Source organism: Pan troglodytes, chromosome 6 (assembly GCF_028858775.2).
Source record: "Pan troglodytes isolate AG18354 chromosome 6, NHGRI_mPanTro3-v2.0_pri, whole genome shotgun sequence".
Lineage (NCBI taxonomy): Eukaryota > Metazoa > Chordata > Mammalia > Primates > Hominidae > Pan > Pan troglodytes.
This window is the reverse complement of record NC_072404.2, coordinates 18,498,059-18,523,441: the sequence shown is the minus strand read 5'-3', so window position 1 is coordinate 18,523,441 and position 25,383 is coordinate 18,498,059. Positions and strand designations below refer to the sequence as shown.

General features: G+C 40.4%; 1 protein-coding gene and 1 pseudogene across 4 annotated transcripts; both read right to left on the bottom strand.

Moving 5' to 3' along the window:
* Positions 1–9,759: 9,759 nt before the first annotated feature.
* ARL4A (ADP ribosylation factor like GTPase 4A) lies at positions 9,760–13,568 on the bottom strand. Of its 4 annotated transcripts, none has more exons than XM_063815236.1 (2): positions 13,439–13,568; positions 9,760–12,316 (listed from the first exon to the last, which is right to left on the bottom strand). In XM_063815236.1, the coding sequence occupies exon 2, from the start codon at positions 12,225–12,227 to the stop codon at positions 11,625–11,627; it is 603 nt and encodes a 200-aa protein (XP_063671306.1). In that variant the 5' UTR covers positions 12,228–12,316; positions 13,439–13,568; the 3' UTR covers positions 9,760–11,624. The 4 variants fall into 4 exon arrangements, with proteins under 4 accessions (XP_063671306.1, XP_063671307.1, XP_063671305.1 ...); XM_063815237.1 differs by having other exon boundaries at positions 9,760–12,313; positions 13,439–13,566; XM_063815235.1 differs by lacking the exon at positions 13,439–13,568 and adding an exon at positions 12,754–12,870.
* Positions 13,569–14,374: 806 nt separating this feature from the next.
* On the bottom strand, positions 14,375–14,928 carry LOC134810519 (centromere protein S-like; annotated as a pseudogene).
* Positions 14,929–25,383: the final 10,455 nt, after the last annotated feature.

The window sequence follows — 25,383 nt, the reverse complement described above, 5'->3', positions numbered from 1 at the left end:
CACATTGGCCAGGCTGGTCTTGAACCCTTGACCTCAGGTGATCCACCTGCCTCAGCCTCCCAAAGTCTTGGGATTACAGGTGTGAGCCACCGCACCTGGCTTCAACCTGTGGTCTTATGTGCAGGAAAATAGTGTGAGAATTGACTTGAATTGGAGGACACCTAGGTGGTTTGTGCTGCAGAACTGATGGCTTGCTTGCTTGCTGGTGAGGAGAAATCCCCACACATTTTGTCACAGAAATCTTCTGTCTGTGATTATTGTTGTTGAGAGGATAGCTCACTTTCTCAAAAATACTTTGAATTTTTTTCCCCACTCTCCTGACATATTTTGAAGTACACTTGACTGCTGGAAAAACACAGATTTGAAATGCGTGGGTCCACTTACACGCAGATTTTTTTTAGAAAATATATTAGAAAAATTTTTGGAGATTCGGAGCAAATTGAAAAACTCACAGATGAACTGCATCACCTAGAAAAGCAAAAAACTTTTAAAAAGGTATGTCATGAATGCATAAAATATATGTAGACATAGTCTATTTTATTATTTGCCATCCTAAAATATACACATCTTTTATAAAAAGTTAAAATTTACCAAAACTTTCCCTCACACATTTACAGACCATACATGACACCACTTGCTGTTGACAGAAATGTAAACAAAAATAAAGATGCCGTATTCAATCATAATTGCATAAAATTCACTGTAGTACACATCTTACTACTGTAACAATTTCGTAGCCACCTGCTGTGGCTATTGCAGTAAGCTCTAGTGTTGTGAGTATCCACTTAAAATGTTGTGTCATGCTCACACCTGTAATCCCAGCACTCTGGGAGGCTGAGGTGGGTAGAGGCCAACAAGGGGGAATCCCATCTCTAGCAAAAAATGCAAAAATTAGCTGGGCATGGTGACACACTCCTGGAATCCCAGCTACATGGGAGGCGGAGGCATGAGAATCACCTGAAACTGGGAGGCAGAGGTTGCAGTGAGCCGAGACTGTACCACTACACTCCAGCCTGGGCGACAGTAAGACTCTGGCTCAAAAAAAAAAAAGTCATGTCACGCTAATCATTACCGTGTGAGCAGTTGTCTCTCCAGTAAATTGCGTATTGCAGTAAAAACTGATCCCTCACGGTTCTCACTTGTTTTTCACCATGTCTACTGCAATACCCTAAACCTTGAATAAGAAACATGGGAATCATATGAAGTGCCCCAAGTGGTGCTGGAAGGGCGCTCAAAAAGCAGAGAAAAGTTATGACATTAAAAGGAAAAGTTGAAAATCTGGATATACACCATAGATTGAGGTCTGAAGCTGTATTTCAGGCAGACTATTCGTCTTGTAAACAGATGACATAACCTTACAGTATCAATCAATACAGTACAGTACTTATGTCATCTATTTTCTCTTCCTTATGATTTTCTCAATACCATTTTCTTTTCTCTAGCTTACTTTATTGTACGAATACAGCATATAATACAAATAACATACAAATTATGTGTTAATTTTCTCTTTGTTATCAGTAAGACTTCTGGCCAATGGTAGGCTATTAGTGGTTACATTTTTAAGGCAGTGGGCGAGGCACGGTGGCTCACGCCTGTAATCCGAGCACTTTGGGAGGCCGAGGTGGGTGGATCACAAGGTCAGGAGTTCGAGATCAGTCTGGCCAACATGGTGAAACCTCGTCTCTACTAAAAATGCAAGAATTAGCTGGGCATGGTGGTGCCTGCCTGTAGTCTCAGCTACTCAGGAGGCTGAGGCAGGAGAATTGCTTGAACCCGGGAGGAGGAGGTTGCAGTGAGCCGAGATCACACCACTGTACTCTAGCCTGGGCGACAGAGCGAGACTCCATCTCAAAAAAAAAAAAAAAAAAAAAAAAAAAAAAAAAAATTAAGGGAGTCAAAAGGTACACACAGATTTTCAACTGTGTAGGGGTCAGTGCTCCTAATGCCCTCCTTGTTCAAGAATCAACTGTACTAAAAGAAAATGAATGCCAACCTTGAAATTCTGTACACAGTGAAAATATCACTTAAAAGTAAAACTAAATAAATCTTTTCAGAAACCAAAAAGGAAAGAATCTGTATTTAGAATCTGTACTGAGAAAATACTAAAGTAAGTTCTTCAGACAGAAGAAAAATGAACACAGATCCCAAAATTAAAGTTTTGCTAGATTTTAATTCTAATGAACCTCTAGAGATTAAAGAAAAAAATTAGTACAGAAAGGATAAATATGCAAAAAGTAATAATAGTCATGTCTCGAGGATCTTAAATGTGTTGAGCTAAAAATTCAAAAACAAAAGTCAGTGGGGTACAGTGGCTCATGCCTGTAATCCCAGCACTTTGGGAGGCCAACGCGGGCAGATCATGAGGCCAGGGGTTTGAGACCAGCCTGGCCAACATGGTGAAATCCCGTCTTTACTAAAAATACAAAAATTAGCCAGGTGTGGGCCGAGCACGGTAGCTCACGCCTGTTATCCCAGCAATTTGGGAGGCTGAGGCGGGCAGATCACGATGTCAGGAGATCGAGACCATCCTGGCTAACACAATGAAACCCCGTCTCTACTAAAACAACAACAACAACAACAACAACAAAATTAGCCGGGTGTGGTGGCACGTGCCTGTAGTCCCAGCTACTCAGGAGGCTGAGGCAGGAGAATCACTTGAACCCTGGAGGTGGAGGCTGCAGTGAGCCTAGATTGTGTCATTGCACTCCAGCCTAGGCTACAGTGCAAGACTCTGTCTCAAAAACAAAACAAAACAAAACAAAACAAAAAAACCCATATATCACAGGGGGAAGCAAGTGGGGAGGGTGGTAAATACAGTTTTAAAAAGTTTTATGTGTTTATATTGTCCAAAAAGTAGAAGTGGTAAATGTACTAATTTACATTAAGCTTTACTCAGCTAAGGATGTATGCTGCAGGCCAGGTGCAGTGGCTCATGCCTGTAATCTCAGCTCTTTGGGAGGCTGAGGCAGGTGGATCACGAGGTCAGGAGACCAGCCTGGCCAACATAGTGAAACCTCGTCTCTACTAAAAATACAGAATTAGCCAGGCGTGGTGGTGGGTGCCTGTAATCCCTGCTACTTGGGAGGCTGAGGCAGGAGAATCGCTCGAACCCGGGAGGCAGAGGTTGCAGCGAGCCGAGATCGCGCCACTGCACTCCAGCCCGGGGTGACAGTGCGAGACTCCAAAAAAAAAAAAAAAAGATGTATGCTGCAACTATGGAATAACAAAAAGAATAGTAAAAGAATGTATAACAATGGGAGGTGAGAAGAAGAAAGACTTAATCTAAAAGAAAGAAAGGACATAAAAATAAACAAATAAATGGAAAAATGTGGTAGATTTAAACAAAATATCAGTAATTTGTAATTAAATATATAAAGACCAAGTAAAAGCAAACTATCATTAAAAATACAATTGTCAGACAGGTAAATGCTCTATTCTGATTTTGCAACTTCATATCCTGCCATTCTGTCGATTGCTCACCAGTTCTAAGCATACTTAGTCTACTCCGTTCAGTGATTTTCCATCTCAGGGCCCTTGCACATAAAGTTCCCTCTGCCTGAGATGCTCTTTCTTCTACTCTTCTCATAGCTCTTTAGATAAATCAGAAAAATCTCCAACCACTTTATCCAGTGAAAGTCACCCCTATTGTTTTCTCATCCTTAGCCCTCTGTTTCCTTCATAGCACTTTTCACATTTTTTATTTTACTAACCGCAACCTCCACCTCCTGGGTTCATGCCATTCTCCTGCCTCAGCCTCCTGAGTAGCTGGGACCACAGGCACGTGCCACCATGCCCGGCTAATTTTGTGTGTGTGTATTTTTAGTAGAGATGTGGTTTCACCGTGTTAGCCAGGATGGTCTTGATCTCCTGACCTCGTGATCCACCCACCTCGGCCTCCCAAAGTGTTGGGATTACAGGCGTGAGCCACCACGCCCGGCCTATTTTATTAACTTTTGTCTGATATCCCTTTAGAATTAACCTTCATTTATTTGTTAACTATGCACATATGTGAGTGTTTAGTATGTGCTGTGTGGTTTATAAGAGCTAGGGATATGGCAATGGATAAATGCCCCGTCCCTGTGGAGCTTACTTTCTAGAGTAGGAAAGAGACAAACTACCCTTCCCTGTTTTGGTGATTGCTATATTCTAAACACCTGGCAGCATGAGGCAGTTGTTCATATACCTGAGTGAATGTTTGGTCTACTTGCTAGAAATCATGCCAGATGACTCATAAAGCTTCCTTCATAAATAACCTTGTAAGAGAGATAATGTTGCCATTTAAAGGTGAGAAGGCTGTAGCTAAGAGAAATTAAGTAACTTGCATTCAGTTACACAGCTAATACATGTCAATACTCTACCTGTATAATTTAACATAAACACCCAGTTTCTAACATGAGAGCTGCTGACAGATTGATCAAGCAAGAAGGACCATCTTTCTTTATAGAATAGACTGAACGTGTTTTACTTATTTGATGAATCAAATGCATCTTGGGTTTAGCCTATTGGTTATAAGCCATTTGGATCTGCCCGTTTTCTTCAAGTATTCCTAATGTGATAGGTCTTTGATTTTTCCTTACCATATCTGCTAGTCCTCAAAATAATTGGCTATCATCATTGAAACCTGTGACATTCAAAGTTCTCAAAAGGGTTACAGAAAAAACAACACTGTAGGCACTACTTATTAATAGTACTTCATCTCTAAAGCTTTAACTGGTCTCTTGTGAGATGGGCAGGACTATTTGTAAATTTCTAAGATATCACCTATTAAGCATACAATATATATAAAATTAGTAAAAGGAAAAGTGTCTATTCCATATTGCCTTTCCCTGGGGTTGCTCAGATTTCTCCTAAGCCATCTGATCTGAGACATCCCTGGATCAGACAGCATTCTGTTTGGTTATTATGACATAAATGTCAAGCCAATGAAAAACGTTCCACTATGTAGAAGAAAAGGGTCTAAGACAGGTAAAGTTTCACTAGGCCAGTTCTATTTATGATCCCTTTATTCCTGCCACTAAAAGTATTATCCCTCAGGCATCCCCAGCCCACAGTTTTTAAGTTCCAAAACAATGGTTTCTAAATCTGGCTGATCTAGGTGTGTTTAAAAAACATCCTACAAAGAGGTGGAATATAAATTACTGGACCTATTTCCTAAAGATTCCATTCAAAATGTCTGAAGTGAAGTGTAGGAATCTCAAGAGCTCCTTAAGTCATTCTGAAGTATAGCCAATTTAGAAAAATGTCATTCTAGGGAACTCCATTTTGTCACTCACCCATTTCTGGGTATCTTCAGGTAGATGACAGATTAAGGGAAACAAGCACTTTTCATCTGAATACTTAAGAAATACATCAGCCCACTGGATGCCCACAATTTCTAATCCCCTGCTGTTTAGTTATTCAGTTTCTGCACTAAAAACTAACAAAGAAAAAACCCCATAAAACAAATATTCAGATTCTCGTTGACATTACAAAGAGCTGCAACAGGAAGAGTTCTTTTTCAATCAGAGGCCTGTTATATATCAGATGTCTTCCATGTAAATTAAATTTTCACAAAACAATTCTACTGCTTGAACTGAGAAGAAAAATATTGCCTAGAAAAAATTCCTCATGATTGTGGAAAATATTCATGTATATCAATTTTAAAAGAGATGTTCTTAAAGTATTGTGTGTAAAATTTTTGTCCCAAACTCAGTATTTTTAAATATACTTGAAGAACTGTATATATTAAATAAACCAGACTCAACATGTCTACAAAGCAAGTAAGAGATTTTGTGAAACAGATATATCTAAAACATAGTCCCACATAAAATAACAATTCCAAGTGACCTTAAAATACAAGAATTTACCTCCAGTGAGATATACCTAAAGGACAAAGGTAACTACAGCATTCTTAAACCACTACCAGTCATCAAATTATTGACAGTAGTATTGCATTGAGATTAAAGTGGAATAAAGCAAATAAACAACTGTGTGTTGCTCGTAACTAATATTTTTGGCATGAGTGAAAAGAGATAATAATATCACTGAAACTAAATAAATGCCTTATTCTGAATGTAAATCTTTGAATTGGAACTATCACTGTGAATTAATAATGTATCTAATCTTAAAAAAATAGAATTCTAGTACTATCCACTGAAAAGGCCTAGAAACAATGACAAATCCAGTAATAGACTGTGGACTCTAAATACCATTTCCTAATACAAGGAACCTGACATCCTAGAAAAACAGATCTGGGACAGGAAATGTACACGTTAAAGGACTTTGTGTTAAATGAGAAATCAAAAAAGCCATCAAAAACTACTAGGGTTCTGTGAAAAAGACTCAGCTCTCTCTAAAGATGAGACAATTTATGCATAAATGGGAATAATAAGCTGCAAGAGATAGAAATATATCAATATATCAAATATATATATATTTTTTGAAATGGAGTTTCGCTCTTGTCACCCAGGCTAGAGTGCAATGGCGCAATTTTGGCTCACTGCAACCTCCGCCTCCTGGGTTCAAGCAATTCTCCTGCCTCAGCCTTCCGAGTAGCTGGGACTCCAGGCATGCACCACCACGCCCAGCTAATTTTCTGTATTCTCACGCCTGTAATCCCAGCACTTTGAGAGGCCGAGTTGGGAGGTTCACGAGGTTAGGAGTTCGAGACCAGCCTGGCCAACATGGTGAAACCTCGTATCTACTAAAAACACAAAAATTAGCCCTGCGTGGTGGCAAGTGTCTGTAATCCTAGATACTGGGGAGACTGAGGCAAGAGAATGGCATGAACCCAGGAGACTGAGGTTGCAGTTAACTGAGATCATGCCATTGCACTCCAGCTTGGGTGAAAAGAGCAAGACTCTGTCTCAAATAATAATAATAATAGAAATCTAAACACTGGATGGATATTTGGTTATTTTGAAGAAGCATTTTTTTTTACATGTGATAGTGAAATTTTTTTGTGATTATCTTTTACACACATATACCACAATATTTATAAACGAAATGTAATTTCCAGAACTCACTTCAAAATAATCTAGAAGTGGAGGAAAAAGGAAGGTGGCATGGAAGGAAGTGAATGGAAGTATAGAGGAAACCAGATTGGCCCTGAGTTGATAATTAATGAAACTAGATGACAGATACTTGGGTGTTTGTTATATTATTCTACTTCTGTATAAGATTGAAATCTGTCATAACAAAAAGTTAAGATTTTATCTAAAGCTAGACCTTCACTGAAATGAATCAACTTCAACATCTCTCTTCAACCACTAATACAGGTAATCTCCACTTCAGTGCAACATAAACAGGAGACATAAAACAAGACCAAAGACTCAAAGTAACTGGAAAATAACACAGCACACATAATCACCCACAAACACAACCACCGTCATCAACCAGATGTGCCCACAGATACTGCAAATTTGATCTTATCATTAGATCAAATTTGTGAATTATAGATAACAATCTTGAGGCATTTTGAAGAACCATAACGTAGTCTCAAATTTTAATGTCTGAAAAGTGAGGTATTGTATTTTGATATATGCCTACACCAGAAAATAACCGAGATTTTAAATTAAATTTTATCTCTTACAGGGAAAGGTAAGATAATATTGTGTTACAATAAATTGGTACTTTAGAAACCTAAGTACCATATGATCCCTTGAAATGATCCATGTTTCAAGGGAGTTCAGCATATTTAGACTTTCACTAAGTTCCACCAAGTTGCCATTTTGTGACATGTATGAGCTCACTATGTTATATTCCCCTGCCAAAACAAGTATTTTCTTTAAATACATTGATCATAAGGTATTCTGGCTATTAATAACTATCAATTGAATGCTTACTAAAGTGTCAGTTACTCTGCTAAATATCATTGCTTGATTTAATCCTTTTAATCAGTTATACCCCAGTGGTAGACATATATAATCCACACTTTACAAATTAAGAAACTAAGGCTGCAAGTAAATTGCCCCAGATGAAATAATAAACATATTGATTCCTACTGGTTAACAATAGTAGGTCAGTTTTTATCAAATGCTTGGCAATATGTGAAAGTTTGTACATGTTATTTCAACACTCTCAAAATTCTATGAAACAGTCTTCATTTAACCAGGAGGGCATTCTCATCATAAGTTTCAAGGAATTTGCTAAAAGTTCATGTGTAATAACGGGAGAGCCAAGATTTGAACACTGATCTGACTCCAAAGCTCATGTTTTTATCCAGTACATTTAACATCCTCCTAGCTTCCTGTACAGGTATTCCCATATTTTTAATATGCATGCACAGAATTGAATACATACTCTGGCTGTGGTTTGTTGAGACTATTACTTCTGATCTTCATAGATTTTAATATTAACATTATGATTTTACATTTCCAGAATGTTCTGCCAAATTTAAACCTTAAAGCTGTGGTTTGTTGAGACTATTACTTCTGATCTTCATAGATTTTAATATTAACATTATGATTTTACATTTCCAGAATGTTCTGCCAAATTTAAACCTTAAAGGTAAAATTCCAGCTTCAAATGATGGTGTACTCAAGATTCTCAATTGCATCAGCTGAATGCTGAGTTTTACATCATCTAAAGTTTGATAAAACTTTTTTTGCATCTTTATTATTGCTGATGAAATCATTGTTTACATTACAGAGGAAATTGTTGTATTAAATAGAATCTTGAAAAACCAAAGATTTCCTTCAAGGTCACCATGAATTATTAATGGAACAATCCTTGCATCAAATGTCTTGTACAGGCTGGGCATGGTGGCTACTTTCTGTAATCCCAGCACTTTGGGAGGCTGAGGCGGGTAGATCACCTGAGGTCAGGAGTTCAAGAACAGCCTGGCCAACATGGCGAAACCCCATCTCTACTAAAAATAAAAATTAGCTGGGCATGGTGGTGTGCCTGTAATCTCAGCTGCTTGGGAAGCTAAGACAGGAGAATCACTTGAATACAGGAGGCAGAGGTTGTAGTAAGCTGAGATTGTGCCACCGCACTACAGCCTGGGCAAGAGAGCAAGACTCTGTCTCAAAAAAAAAAAAAATGCCTTGTACAAACAAAGTCTATGCCTTTCCCTCTGTTGATAAACCATCACTCATTTACAGACCAGTAATTATTCTTATATATACATATATTTACATTAATAACTTCATTTTTTTGTCTCCCTATATTTAGTTCATTTTTCCATGATTAAGTCTTAGTAAACTTCTGATGGTTTAAGAATACCATTTATAAACCATTTTAAGAACTCTGAACATTTTAAAAATTATCTTTAACTATCAAAAGGTTTTATTTTTCTTACACTTTGTTTTTTGATATTAACTTGGATTCAGTTGAGCAGTCCTTAATATTTTGTATTAAACCAAGTAACTTCAAATACAAGAAAATATTTTAGAACTATGCACTAGAAAAGGTGCGCCATAATAAGAAACTAGATATGAAAGCATAGTCTAAACTCTTCAGAATTTAAAGACTCATTATACTACAGTGTTAATAACTAGAATAGGTGGTAGGGAACTTGAACTCAGCAAGCTAGAAAATCTTAGGATGGGTTTTATAGCTGAAATTGTCTTTTATAAACCAAAGTTTGTACAGTGTTCATGCCATTTTCTCTTTTGTTGTCCATGAAATATGAAAAACTTAGATAACATTAATTTGTTTATGTACTTAGGCTACAAAGGGTCAACACACAAGCTTTTGAAATAGTTAAAAACAGCACTATTTTATATACTAGGTAGACAGAAAGTACAGGCAAACTGGTAAATCTAATTGATACACAGATTTTTTTTTTCAGCAAGCTTTATTAATCCATCATGGATCTACTCATGTTTGCAGCAGATACCATGATTTCAGTATCAGTGAAGGGAGGAAAAAAAAAAAAACAGCCTTCAATGCCTGTCACATCTAAGCAGATCTAAACTACTATGAGACTAAATAGACTAGCTGGTCAATTGTTTTTACACATCTGATTAAAAGCTTCAGCAAAAGTGGAAATACATTAAAATTCAAAGTCAAATACTGTTCTCCTAGTGCCTCAAGTAGTTTATTGGCAGTTATTATCCACATTTCTATAAACATTCTAAGTGACCATCACTAGTGCAGGAATATTTAACATATGAAGGCTCCACATCAAGCTACTTCATTCATTTTGTGTGACACAAGAATCAAGGTTCCAAAAACTGTTATGCCACTGGAAAAAAAAAAAACAAAAACCCAAAGCCAAAACAAATCCTGCTAGCAAAGTGCATTTCTTTTGGTGACTTTTCAGAACAGCTGTTGCTTTAGACATAAAAAATAAGCTGATTTAGTAAAATATGGTCACTGGAAGTAAGTGTCTGTAGATAAGAATTAGATAAAGGTCTTTCCTCCTTATAGAGCTTTTTATTCCAATGTAAACAGCACCAGTGAATTTTCACAAAACAGGTTTGTTATTTTCCCCTCATTTTCTATAATTGTAATTCTTATCTGCCATACTGTTACCATTTCTTCCTCTCTATAATCAGGACTGGACAGCCCATGTAACACTGTTCAATTTGTAAACAAAAAATTAAAGCTCGGAACACATACAGGTTATCTTTTACATTTTCATTCTACAGCGCATCAGGTATATTTATAAAGCTTTTGCTCTTCTCAACACACTACAAAAATATATAAAAACCACATTTGTTTTTAGCCAGCAAATATTAATAAAACAAATATCTTGTAACTGGAATATTTTAGAGACCACATATTTTAATTACATCCTCTTGACTAAATCAATTGCCTTCTTCATAAATCCATATATCTATCCAGTGCATATTTATTAGTTTACATGCCCATATTTACTATGAATGAGTCAATCATTTTAGGTTCTTCAAGTGAAAGTGCTTCTGACAACAAACTATTCCTATAATAGCCCTAAATCCCCAAAAAAGTCGTTTTAAACCTGTGTAGAACGATGCATAGCTATTTCTAAAAAGTAAGACTACACACCAAAACATGCTTTGTCAGGAAAACTAATCCATGCACTTGAATATACCCCAAATATCTTATTTTTAATAAAGGTAGACCAACTTAAACATTGTCTAGAATTAAGCTATACTATTAAATTACTTGATTCCAGAAAGCGTCAAAAATCATTTGGCCAAAACTTAAAAAAGAAAATACTTACTCCTTGACCCTTACTTCAAAAAAGGACTGGTTGGACCAATGTGATCAATATAACTGCACATATGTTAATCTACCTTAACATTTCCATCGATTAGCACTTGATCGTTACAAAGCCTTGTATGCAATTTTCTTGCAAAGGCTTCCCCCCGAAAGATGTAAGCACAAAACACTAGGCAGACACTCTTTAAAGTTTTATTTCACTAACTTCAGGCCAAATTCCCACAACTGTGTTCTGGTCAATTTACTATCCTTGCTTGGCTTCCCCAAATGGTAGTACCAAAAGATTTGTGGGGTAGGGAGAAGAGACCACTTTAAGAAGCACTGCATTTACTCATCTTCCACAAGGCAACAGAGTTGGGCATCTGATTGTTCAACAAAACAAAGCTTTAATAGCATCCAGGAGGGCAGACAGGCAAACCACGCTGTAGACACTCTTCTATTTGTCAAAATCAGACCAGAGAAAACCTACTCCACACAGATATAATAGGTACTGATATTCATCTTTTCTTTTTCTGTTGCCGCAACATTTTTCTTCTTTTAATGATCATATCATGTAGTTTCTCAAGTCCTTCCTTTAGGCCATCTCCTATGATTGCACAGGTAGGCTGCAAATGCCAAGGAGTTGATGAGCTCAGTTCACCCATTGCTAACAATTTCTCAATTTCTGAAAGTGACAATGAGTTCCTCAAATCTTGTTTGTTAGCAACTATAAGTACAGGGACTCCTTGATTTTCTGATATCCTAGTTATTTTGTGAAGTTCAGTTTTGGCTTCTTCCATCCTTTCGACATCAACAGAGTCCACCACAAATACAATGCCATCTGTGCATCTGGTATATGACTTCCACAGTGGCCTTAATTTCTCCTGACCACCTACATCCCAGAAGTGAAAAGTGACTGTTTTAGAATTTCCCAAGGTTACCTTAATTTTCTCAGTGTTAAATCCTTTGGTAGGTACGGTATTTACAAATTCATTGAACTGCAGCCTGTATAAGACAGTTGTCTTTCCAGCACAGTCCAAACCCAGAATAACAATGTGGAAGGACTGAAATGAAGGCAGGTTGGACAGGATAGAAGTCTGGTCTGACAGCCCATTCCCCATTTCCAGGTGCAAATAAATGTCCCAAATTGAAATGCTTTTCTCTTCTTGGTTTAGAACTTCTCTTGGTAGCTGATCCAGCTATAAGACTGCTGGGAGAGGGAAGAAGGAATAAGTTATTCTCCTGAAATAATACATTAAAACAGCTTTGATCTACTTTGCTAAAATAAACAACACGAAGAACTTACTATAACTTGCTTCGCTAAACAAACTAGACGAGATATGAAACGTACATGAAAACACACACAGTCCAAGACAAACGATGGAATAACAGTGATTGAAATTATCTGGTTTACTTAAATTGCAGTAATATGTACGTTTTTCTCCTGGGTCCCCAAACCTCAAAGACCTCATTCTGGAAAGAACCCAGTCACCAGTATCTGGTCTAAGTGGCCGTAACCACAAAGTGCCTATTTGGCAGAAAACTCATAGCAGATAGTCCTATCTTCGGAATCTAATTCCACATGCTTAACAGCATACCCAAGATCACTATTACCTCCTACCCCTTCCAAAATAACAACGTTCTCACCTCCCGATCTGGAGTCTGGGTCCAAATGAGAAGGCATTGGCAGGCGTTTCTACGCAGGGATAAGCACCCTTCCAGCTTAGCTCTCCAAGCAGCTCTGGCAGTTGCCGCACTAGAAACGTCGGACTCAGACTCCGACCACGCCCACTCCTCCCGGTCCACTCATGATCCCAAATCCCATTGGTCACCCGCATCAGGGTAGCCATGCAACTCCCGCCCCCGCTCCCTAATTGGTGAGGGTAACTGCCGCTCCCAGCGCGGCGGAGCTGAGCTCTCTCTCGGTCCACCGGCACCACCTGTTGCCCTTAAGTTAGAAAACGCGGCGTTCCCAGAGGGAGCCGAGCAGCCGCTGCAGGTGAAGGGGAGCCTCGGGCGGTCAGGTCGCCGCCAGGCTGCCGGCTCCGTTCGGCCCGGCGCACCTGCAGCGCAGCCAGGGCGCCAAGCCGAAGCTCTCACATCCGGGGCCCGCAGTCACTGCCAACGCGTTAACCCTTTGTCCGCGGGCCCGTGGGTGCCGGCTGTTGCCGCGCGGGCCCCTGAGGCGGTAGAGATCCCACCTGGCGCGCCCGCCGGGATAAGCCCATCCTCCCCGAAGTGGGATCCCTTCACCCTGTCCCTCCGCACACGACCGGCTCTTTTCCCTCGGCAGGGCGTGGCCGCCCCGGCCGCCGACCCCGCCGCGGCTCACCTGACTAACCGTCCTTCCCTCTTCTTCATTCAGCGTCTCTCCCAGCCGCTGGGGAGGCGCGCTGATACCTGTTCCCTGGCACCAGGGAGGCGTGGGCGATGGCGGAGGGCTGGGCGCCTGGCGGGCGCCGCGCGCCAGGCTGCCCTAACGGTGCTCGGCCGGCAGCTCCACGCGACAGTCCCCGCCCCCTGCCCGCGCGCCGCCCGGGCGCCGGCCTGTAGGGGGCGCGCAGGAGCCGCGTCTCCTAGCAACGCCAAAACAAGGTCGAGTTCGAGTCGGCCTAGCGCTGGCTGCCCGCGAGGTCGGATGGGACTTCCGGCCTCACCCCTGAGCGGTTGCTCCGGGTAGCTCTGTCTGCGGCGGCCCGCCAGCCTGGCACAGGCCCCGCCCGGCACCGCCTTCCCTCACGGCGTCTAGGGCGTCCGCGGGGCAGCAGCCACGTGATTCGCGGTTAGGGATTCCATAGTTCACGGGTTACGGCACACACGGGTTACGTATATATCGAGGTGACGTGGAAGTCCCCCAGTAGTTGACCTTAAGCAGCCTGGGTTGACTGGACTGGTAACTGCGCCTTCATTCGCTTTTTGTAGAGCAAATGAACGCGCTGGCTCACGTGTTTCTGGCAGCATCCCGGGGAACTGGCCACAGATAGAAATATTCCAGTTTGACACATAAGGAAATACACTCTGAAAGATGAAAGAGATGTTTCTTTTTTTCTTTTTCTTTCAAATTGCTCACACAATGTTAATTGCAATAGATATAATTTCCAATATACCATTCAACTACACCATTTGTATGTGCTGGAGTGAGACAGGAGTATTTTGATTGAGTGTCCAGTTCTCTTTAAAACTAGCGTTTGCAGTTAACGACTTGGAAAATACAACACAAAAAGCCATCTAGCCTTTTTATTTTTTTAATCTCTATTTATCCCTTCAAAATTCCCTTTGTGGCCATATACATACTAGGTGGCTCTACCTGCAGAAAGCTGCATTTTCCAAGCAGCGGGAGAGTTTAATTCTTAACTTTCCTGTACTCCAGCCTCTGCTGGCTCCCTTGCATTTTTGTTTCCATCCTCTTCTTTGTCTTCTGTGCCTTTCGTTCTAGGTTAATCTGAGCAAGCTCTTCACTTTTGTCTGAATGCATTTTAGCGGTGAATTACTCCTTCTGGCTAAGAGCTTCACATCTTCAGTGTTAACGGTGGTTCTTTTCGCATGTCTTGCACACATTTCTAGATCTTGCACTGTCGAAAAGTCAGCTCCGAAATTGCTGCAATGATAAGTTTACTGAACTGCATCTCTGCCCAATGCCACTTCCTCGCAAAGACAACCCACAGTGTAGTCCACTGCTGCTTCCTTTGGCCTCTGTTGGTAAGAAAATGGCTAAGAAAATCGCTGCTGCTCCTCCACCTCCACCTCCTCCTCCATCAGAACGGGGAGGCAAACGCGCAGAACAGAAGGGGGCTGTGGGGCAGCGGCCAGATTGGATTTTCCCTCCGCAGCCCCAAAGGGATGTTTGTTATGACCCAAGGAAAATTAGTGGTGGTCCTGGAACTGTTCATCTAAGTCTACTAGTCATCAAATGCAAAATGCTTTTCATTGGATGATTCTGACTAAATGTAATTTTGTCTTTGATCAGCAAGTTCACAAATATTTATTGAACACCTAATAGGCAGTAGACACAATTCTGTGTACTTGGGGATAAAATGGTGAGCAAAATACACTGTCCCTGCCCTTGTGGAATATTGGAGTCTCTATGGATGACTAAATTTATAAAATGTTTTCAGCGGTAATTTCAGGGTGCTTATGACAACCCGCAAAAGAAGTAATGACTTGAAGTTGTAGGAAAGCTTTAATTGACAAACATCTTTTCGGTGAAGGCTGTAAGACTGTAACTTGGAAGAACCTATATGGTACACTTTTTTAAAAGTGCTTTTTTTCTTTTTAAATATGGATTGGAGTTTCCTCAAGAAATATCCTAGTTTTTCTCAAGACCGCTATTGCCAGTGATATTTCTTTTATGACTAGTACAGGAACATGCATACTTGTCATACCGGATTCTTTAAAAAGTCGAGACCAGCCTGGCCACCGTGGGGGAACCCCATCTCTACAAAAAACACAAAAAATTAGCCAGGTGTGGTGGCGGGCGCCTGTAATCACAGCTACTCAGGAGACTGAAGCAGGAGAATCGCTCGGGCCCGCGAGGCGGAGGTTGCTGAGCCGAGATAGCGGCATTGCACTCCAGCCTGGGCAACAAGAGCGAAACTCCGTCTCAAAAAAAACAAAAACAAAAACAAAAAAACGACGTAAAAACCTAAGTTCTAAGCACAATGCATAATCTCAAGACAGCCACACTAATTTTGGGAATAAGAGCTAGAAATTTCAAATGGCATATTCTATAAACATGAAACTATTATAAACTAAGGATTGCCTGATTAGTTATAATTGTGAAATCTCATTAGCAATTCACATAATCAGCTAATAATTGATAAAGGGCTTAGTGCAATAACCTATTTCCTTTTATTGGAAATTCAACAGGGATTCTTTATTAAACTGGGATAACTTGCAGATCCTCCTTAAGTCAAGAATTTAGAGCAAGGAAATTCTGTGGCCACCCTCTGTTTACAGTAGTTTTGAAATCACTAGGTCCTTCCAGTATTCCTTGCATAGTCTTCCCTGGAGCAAAAAGGGAAAAAAGGAAAACAAAAATACTGAGGGCTTCCAATCTTGCAGAATCGTCCTCACTGAATTGCACTTTAATGTTATACCCTAGGTTTTAAAACTACAGTGGTGGTTGGCAAACTGCAGCCTGTAGGTCAAATTCAGGAGATAAGATGGTTTTTACAAGTTTAAAGGGCTGCAAGAGAATGGATAAGAAAAGAATATGCAATCAAGATCATCTATGCCCCCCACAACACACACATACAAAATACATGTGCTCTCTGCCTCTGTAGAAAAATGGTTGGTGTGCCTGTTATATATATAAAAACCATATGAAAACAGCAACAAATGATATTAAAAGCAACGGAATTTGTGGAACACAAGGTTCACTTTGTTGCCTGATCTTATAGAAGGCCCATTCAGAGCTTTTACTTATATTCTATGCCAGAAAAAAATTCCCTTTAGGCTGTAGCTTGTAAATAGTGTTTTAGTGCCCTGGGGTGCCTCAGAATTCCTAGGGGGTCTGTGGGATAGTTTAACTTTTTGAGGGAAACACAGTGACATCTGTTGGACCATATTAACAACTACAGCTATCAAGTTTGGATCTATCAATTTCATAAATAGAAATGTTGGCTATTTATTTTGGCCTGAGGTACCATGAAAAAGTACTGAGGCACTAGGGCCTCTGGGAACCTCACCTTTAATTGTGGTTTTCCAAACTTGGCTAATGTTGAGAATCACCTGCTAATGCTTGTAAATGTATAGATTCCTGGTTCCTCCTATTTCAGACCCCCCCAAATCAGAATCATCAGGAGAGCAGCCAGTGATCTGTATTTTAAGTAAGTATTTCAGATAATTAATGATTAGACACTTTGAAGAAATACTAATCATAAGAAATGGGTAAGTTTTCTCCTTTTAAATAACTACAACTGAGTAATTTACTTTGATTCTCTTTTTGAATTAAATATCAGGACCCAGATCAAATCTGATGCCTGTGTTCTCACTTCTAAGTAGAAGCTAAACAATGGATACACATAGACATATAGAGTGGAATCATAGACATTGGTGACTTCAAAAGGTGAAAGGGTGGGAGAAGGGTGAGGAATGAAATACTACCTATTGGGTACAGTGTACATTATTTGGGTGATGGCGACACTAAATGCCCAGACTTCACCACTACACAATATATCCATGTAACACAACTGCACTTATACCCCCTTCATCTATGAAAATAAAAATTAAAAATCAGATGCATGTAGCATTCTTCTTCTCTTCCATAGCCTGATTTTTTATGATATACATAAGCATGCACATACTGAAATCGTGTCCTTCCTCACCTTTGCCACAGCCTGTGTATGTGTGTGTATGTGTATAGATAGATATAGATGTATATGTTTAGGATACCTCACTTTAGTTGTTTCCATGCATATTTATTATGAGAATAATAGAGAATTTCTTAGAGAATTATTGAGAGGGATATAAACATTGATTCCCTTGTATCATTTTATTAGCATCCTTGCTAAACACATGGCCTTCCTCTTTTAGTTCCTGTTTTGGTTGACGGCAATTTATTCAGTAGTCCCAAGTGGAAATTTCAGGGCCATTTAAAAAATTATCCTATATCCCACTTATGATTAGCTATCAAGCTCCCTTTAATTCATGTCTTTCCATTCCCATTTCCACTACTTGGATCTGGTTTTTGTGACCTCTCACCTATACTAATTTACCTCCTAACTGATTTTTCAGCTAAAAAGCAGTGGAGCAGGAGTTTGTTTCCTGTGTCTGGCTCCGAGTCTCTTCTCTTACCCACTGTATTCTAGGGAGTTCTCATTTAGGTTAATTCATTTTGATCCATGGCAGCATAGAGCCAGGGTACAATTTTTGACAAAACTTTAGAAAGAGGATGTCAGAAGGGAAATACAACCCAAAATTCACTTGGAATGGGTCCCAGATAAGAATTTCCGGAGTCCACAAGTCTAAACCCTCCTCCTGAACTTCTTTTATGGACAGCTTCAAGGCCTAGCTCCACCTAGTTTCAAGTCACAGGACAGTTTGCCCCTTCCTCTGGAAAAGCCTTCACATGCATATCCATACCTGAGTGCAGGTCCAACTGCCAGGAGGCCCAGTGGTAAAAAGGCATTATGCCACACTACAAGAGGCAGATCCAAATATAAGAAATAGGGACATAGAAAGTGAGTCTTGGGTAGTGTGGCATGATGCCTTTTTACCACTGGGCCTCAGAAGTCAAAGCACGAGACGTGAGATGTAAAAGGAAAGCAGCTTTTTTTCAAATGCTGACAGATGGAAGAATGGCTGGGCTCAGGCCTCGAACCATCTCAAGCTTTAGGCTGGGGAGAGGAATTTTAAAATGGGAACCTGGAATGGAGGCATGTGGGAGTGGTGCTGGGTACAAGGTCTATGTGTCTTGGTCTGGTGGCTGTCTTGAGTCATGGTCTACCTGGAGTGCAGGCTGGCATCAGAGTCTCAACAATGGCCAGGTTGTAGATTAACCACCTTGAGGTAATCTCTGGAATTTCACAACTGGGTCTTTGTGTCTAGTTTGTCTCAAGATTAGGCCCTGGGGCCAGGGCTTGTGGCTCACGCCTGTAATCACAGCACTTTGGGAGGCCAAGGCGGACAGATCATTTGAGGTCAGGAGTTCGAGACCAGCCTGGCCAAAATGGTGAAACCCCGCCTCTACTAAAAATACAAAAATTAGCCAGGCGAGGTGGTGGGCACCTACAATCCCAGCTACTTAAGAGGCTGACGCAGGAGAATCCCTTGAACTCTGGAGGTGGAGGCTGCAGTGAGTTGAAACCGTGCCACTATACTCCAGCCTGGGCAACAGAGTGAGACTGTCTCAAAACAAACAACAACAACAACAACAACAAAAACGTTAGCCCCTTGAACTTCTAAGTAAGCACATAATTAGATAAGCTAGCAGGGCAAGGGAGTGTCTGGTGTGAAGGGCCGGAGACAGAGTTTTAAAGTATGTTTCAAGGCTAAAAGCAAGAAAGGAAAAAAGTTTCAATATGCATTTTGAAGCTAAACTACTTGGTTACACTGGCATGATTGACAGAACATCCAGTCCAACAGGGCCTCAATAGGGGGACACATCAGAACAAATGAGTCCTAATTCTTTCCAGCTTTAACTAATATTATGTGTTATATTTTATTTCTACAGTCCAGATCTGTGCACGCTTTTGTGCGTTTCTGTCTTCTTCCATGAACATTTGAATCCTCTCTGTCACAAGTTTCCATGGCCTCTTGTTGGAGTACTCCAAGACTCCTTAGGTCTTTATACTTTTTCCTTATGTAATTTCATCCATACCAGGGATTTAAACAATCTGTATTCTCCCAAATTTGTCTCAATGTAGACATCTTTCTTGAACTCTACAACTGAATGGCAGTAAGCATCTCAGCCCTTAAACCTGCTCCTTTCACTCAATATTTATCTCATTCATTAGAACCCAATATATTTACATCCTCATACATCCAACATGACCCCTCAGCAAGTCCTGTTGACATATATATTCAAACCTGACCACTTATCACCACCACCACTGCTGTGTCTCTAATGCCCATCAAAATTCCAGAGCCTCTCATGTAGTCTCTCTGCTTCTGAGGTTAAGCTCTTTCCCAGGCTTCAATATCACCTCCTCAGAGAGGCCTTCCCTGAAAGCCTTATTTAAAGTATCTGCCTTGTACCCCTCTCTCCACCAGAACTCTCTATTCCTATTCCTTACTCTGCTTTTGTTTTTCTTCTTTGCACTGGTTACTACCTGACATGATTCATATCTGTCTATTGTGTTCCTTCTCTAACTGTCTCCCTCTTACTTCCTATTGTAAGTTCCAGGAAGCAAGGATAATGTCAATTTTGTGTGCTGCCTTCTCCCCCATATTTACAGCAATGTGTGTGTGGCATACAGTAAGAATTCAGTGGATTTATTGAATGAATGCTTATTATCCTAAGAATAACTACTCAAACAAGAATCCACAGACCTCCACAAAAAAAGTGATAGTTTTTTTTTTCTGAGATGGGGTTTTACTCTTGTTGCCCAGGTTGGAATGCAATGGCACAGTCTTGGCTCACTGGAACCTCTGCCTACTGGGTTCAAGTGATTCTCCTGCCTCAGCCTCCTGAGTAGCTGGGATTACACATGCGTGCCACCATGCCCAGCTAATTTTTGTATTTTTAGTAGGAAAGGGATTTCACCCTGTTGGCCAGGCTGGTCTCGAACTCCTGATCTCAGGTGATCTGCCCACCTCGGCCTCCCAAACTGCTGGGATTACAGGCGTGAGCCACTGTGTCCAGCCAGAAAACATGATAGTTTTGAAGGCAAATTTTCATACAGAGAAAATACAAATGACATATACCTTTTTGTTCTTAAATAGACATGAATCCTGGAGAAACCACTTTTAATGCAATATTACACAATAGAATGCCTAGCTTTTCAATGTAAAATATCTGCATTAACAGTTATTTCACTATTAGTAAAACTAATAGTCGGGTACTTGTTATGTTTTTATACCTAATGGTCCCATTCAAGGGGTTTTCTAGGCTGGGTGCGGTTGCTCACGCCTGTAATCCCAGCACTTTGGGAGGTCAAGGCAGGCGGATGACCTGAGGTCAAGAGTTCGAGACCAGCCTGGCCAATATGATGTAACCTCGTCTCTACTAAAAATACAAAAAAAAATTAGCTGGGCATGGCGGCGTGCACCTGTAGTCCCAGCTACTCAGGGAGGCTGAGGCAGGAGAATTGCTTGAACCCCAGGAGGTGGAGGTTTCAGTGAGCCGAGATCGTGCCACTGCACTCCAGCCTGGGCGACAAACGGAGACTCTCTTCTCAAAAAAATAAAATAAAATAAAAATAAATAAATAAATAAAATAATAATAAAGGGGGGTTTTTCTAAATCCTAAAAGCAGGAGGCCCCAAAGGAATATTCAGACTTTTACAACTTTTAAGGCAGAAACTAATTATAATTTTGAGAAAAATATTTTTCTCTACCTTCAAACCATCAATGTTTAACTCACATTTCAGCGACATTTTTTCTGTTTTAAGTATTTCTGGTTTAAACATTTTTTTGTTTGTTTGTTTTTATCCAATATTTGTTTATTTTATTATTGTTGGTCATCCTGTGATAGGGGTGGAGGCAGAAATATCAGAGTGCATATGGTTAACACTGTCACATTATTCCCCTTGAACAAGAAGTGAAAGAAACATTTTACCACCGTGAGTTGGAAATGGGCAGAAGTTTCCCTTTTTAATTTCATAAAATGTATTCCTTATACATTTATCTGTCTAGATAAAGCAAAATAACTCTTACTACCAAGGGTTCATATGTGCCTGATATAAAATATATAGCAATCACTGTTCAAATGATTGTTTAGAACAATCATATATAATTGCAAATGCTCCCTCCTTTGTGAAAAACAGAATAAAGCTGGGAGTGGTGGCTCACGCCTGTAATCCCAGCTACTTGGGAGGTTGAGACAGGAGAATCGCTTGAACCTCGGAGGCAGAGGTTGCAGTGAGCTGAGACTGTGCCATTGCACTCCATCCTGGGCAACAAGAGTGAAAATCCATCTCAAAAAAAAGAAAAACAAATAAAGAAATTAGATAACTAATTTCAAATTATCTAATCTATACCATCTGTATAGTTAATGAGAGAAATTTAGTTTTTGCTCAAAAGAGAATTTGTATCATAGCACTTTGGGATGTTTTAGTTAAGACAAAATATTTTTATATCTAATGAAATGATACAGAGTAGAAATATTGCCTCAAATACCAACAACCCCCAATTTTTAAAGAATTCCTAACAATTTAAGATATCTTTAAATGAACTCTATGGATATATACAAAACAAATAAACAATATATTAGTTCTTTTTGCAAGGGACTACCCACTGAGTAATTTTATCAAGACAATTTAAAAAGACCATGGCCTAAGATTCTAGGGAAAATAATGGGAAGAGAAAATTTTATTACATTTCTCTTAAACCTATTTTATTAATTCACTTATTTATTTTATTTTATTTTTTGAGACGGAGTCTCACTCTATCACCCAGCCTGGAGTGCAGGGCGTGATCTCTGCTCACGCAAGTGCCACCTCCCGGGTTCACGCCATTCTCCTGCCTCAGCCTCCCGACTAGCTGGGACTACAGGCGCCCGCCACTACGGCCGGCTGATTTTTTTGTATTTTTAGTAGATATGGGTTTTCGCCATGTTAACCAGGATGGTCTCGATCTCCTGACCTCGTGATCTGCCCGCCTCGGCCTCCCAAAGTGCTGGGATTACAGGCGTGAGCCACCGCGCCCGGCCCAATTCACTTATTTAAAGACAAATCCCACAAACATGTTATAAAGCAGTGGGCTAGTACTGGAACAGACGCTTAGAAAACTGTAACTTGGCCAGGCGCAATGGCTGGCGCCTGTAATCCTAGCACTTTGGGAGGCCAAGGTGGGCAGATCACGAGGTCAAGAGATTGAGACCATCCTGTTCAACGTGGTGAAATCCCCTCTCTACTAAAAATACAAAAATTAGCCGGGCATGGTGACGTGTGCCTGTAGTCCCAGCTACTCGGGAGGCTGAGGCAGGAGAATCTTTTGAACACAGCAGGCAGAGGTCGCAGTGAGCCGAGATTGCACCGCTGCACTCCAACCTGGAGATAGAATGAGACTCCATCTCAAAAAAAAAAAAAAAAAAAAGAAAGAAAGAAAACTATAACTTGAACTTTGTCATATTGCATGTGTGTGTGTGTGTGTGTGTGTGTGTGTGTGTGTGATCGTTTGTACCTAATGGAAGTGGAGGAGTTGACCAGGTGAAGCAGGTGATAATGTGGAAGACAAAGGATAAATCAAGTAATTTTAGGATATCCTTGTTAACCTTCTGTCTTGTTGATCTGTCTAATATTGACAGTGGGGTGTTAAAAGTCTCCCATTATTATTGTGTGGGTGTCTAAGTCTCTTTGTAGGTCTCTAAGGACTTGCTTTATGAATCTGTGTGCTCCTGTATTGGGTGTATCTATATTTAGGGTAGTTAACTCTTCTTGTTGAATTGATCCCTTTACCATTATGTAATGGCTTTCTTGTCGCTTTTGATCTTTGTTGGTTTAAAGTCTTTATCAGAGACTAGGATTGCAACCCCTGCTTTTTTCTTTGCTTTCCATTTGCTTGGTACATCTTCCTCCATCCCTTTATTTTGAGCCTATGTGTGTCTCTGCACATGAGATGGGTCTCCTGAATACAGCACACTGATGGGTCTTGATGCTTTATCCAATTTGCCAGTCTGTGTCTTTTAATTGGAGCATTTAGCCCATTTACATTTAAGGTTAATATTGTTATGTGTGAATTTGATCCTGTCATTATGATGTTAGCTGGTTATTTTGCTCATTCGTTAATGCAGTTTCTTCCTAGCATCGATGGTCTTTACAATTTGGCATGTTTTTGCAGTGGCTGGTACTGGTTTTTCCTTTCCATGTTCAGTGCTTCCTTCAGGAGCTCTTGTAAGGCAGGCCTGGTGGTGACAAAATCTCTCAGCATTTGCTTGTCTGTAAAGTATTTTATTTCTCCTTCACTTATGAAGCTTAGTTGGGCTGGATATGAAATTCTGGGTTGAAAATTCTTCTTTTTTTTAAGAATGTTGAATATTGGCCCTCACTCTCTTCTGGCTTGTAGGGATTCTGCCAAGAAATCGGCTGTTAGTCTGACGGGCTTCCCTTTGTGGGTAACCTGACCTTTCTCTCTGGCTGCCCTTAACATTTTTTCCTTCATTTCAACCTTGGTGAATCTGACAGTTATGTGTCTTGGGGTTGCTCTTCTAGAGGAGTATCTTTGCAGTGTTCTCTGTATTTCCTGAATTTGAATGTTGGCCTGCCTTGCTAGATTGGGGAAGTTCTCCTGGATAATATCCTGAAGAGTATTTTCCAACTTGGTTCCATTCTCCACATCATTTTCAGGTACACCAATCAAATGTAGATTTGGTCTTTTCACATAGTCCCATATTTCTTGGAGGCTTTGTTCATTTCTTTTTATTCTTTTTCTGTAAACTTCTCTTCTCTCTTTATTTCATTAATTTGATCTGCAATCACTGATACCCTTTCTTCCACTTGATCGAATCAGTTATTGAAGCTTGTGCACGCGTCACATAGTTCTCATGCCATGGTTTCCAGCTCCATCAGGTCATTTAAGGTCTTCTCTACACTGTTTATTCTAGTTAGCCATTCGTCTAATCTTTTTTTCAAGGTTTTTAACTTCCTTGCGATGGGTTCGAACATCCTCCTTTAGCTCGGAGAAGTTTGTTATACCGACCTTCTGAAGCCTACTTCTGTCAGCTCGTCAATCTCAGACTGCTGCGCTAGGAGTGAGCAAGGCTACATGGGTGTGGGACCTGCTGAGCCAGGTGCAGAATATAATCTCCTGGTGTGCCATTTGCTAAGACCAATGGAAAAGCACAGTATTAGGGTGGGAGTGTCCTGATTTTCCAGGTACATGGCTTCCCTTGCCTAGGAAAGGGAAATCCCCTGATCCCTTGTGCTTCCCGGGTGAGGTGACACCCCACCCTGCTTTGGCTCACCCTCCGTGGGCTGCACCCACTGTCCAACCACCAATGAGATGAATCAGGTACCTCAGTTGGAAATGCAGAAATCACTTGTCTTCTACGTCATTCACACTGGGAGCTGCAGACTGGAGCTGTTCCTATTCGGCCATCTTGGAATGGAATCTGGAGATCTTTTTATCATTGAGCATAAGGTTCTAGAAGCTGGATTTTACAATTTTCCCACTCAGATCTACTTAATCAGATTATCTCAAGGTAAGGTCTTTAGAAACTAATAGAACAAGAAGTAACTGGAAATCACTGACTGAAGCTGTCAGAAGTTGGTGCAGGATAAATTTCAAGTCACTGATAAGATGGAATGTAGGTGATAATACTAAAAAAGAAGACGGAAACTTGGAGAAAAGCCTATATTTTCAGGTTCCTAGAATTTTTAAAAACCAGATTGCTTTGTACAATTCTTTAATTGTTGGGAGGGAGTCAGAAGAGATGGTGCCAGGTACAGGTGCTTTTACTCTGGCAGGGGAGACTGCTTCTCTACTATGCTTACAATGCAGGCCAGTATGAATCCATATTGTGATCTTTGTCTACAGAACTAAAAGACGGCTTGGACAGAGGTGGAGGAAGAAGGAGTTGCAACTGCTCAGCTGTATTGACAGCAGGACTGTATGTAGGTCTTACTTTCACTTGTAGTGAATGTAGGTCATCCCTAGCACAGAAGGTTGTGTTGCGAA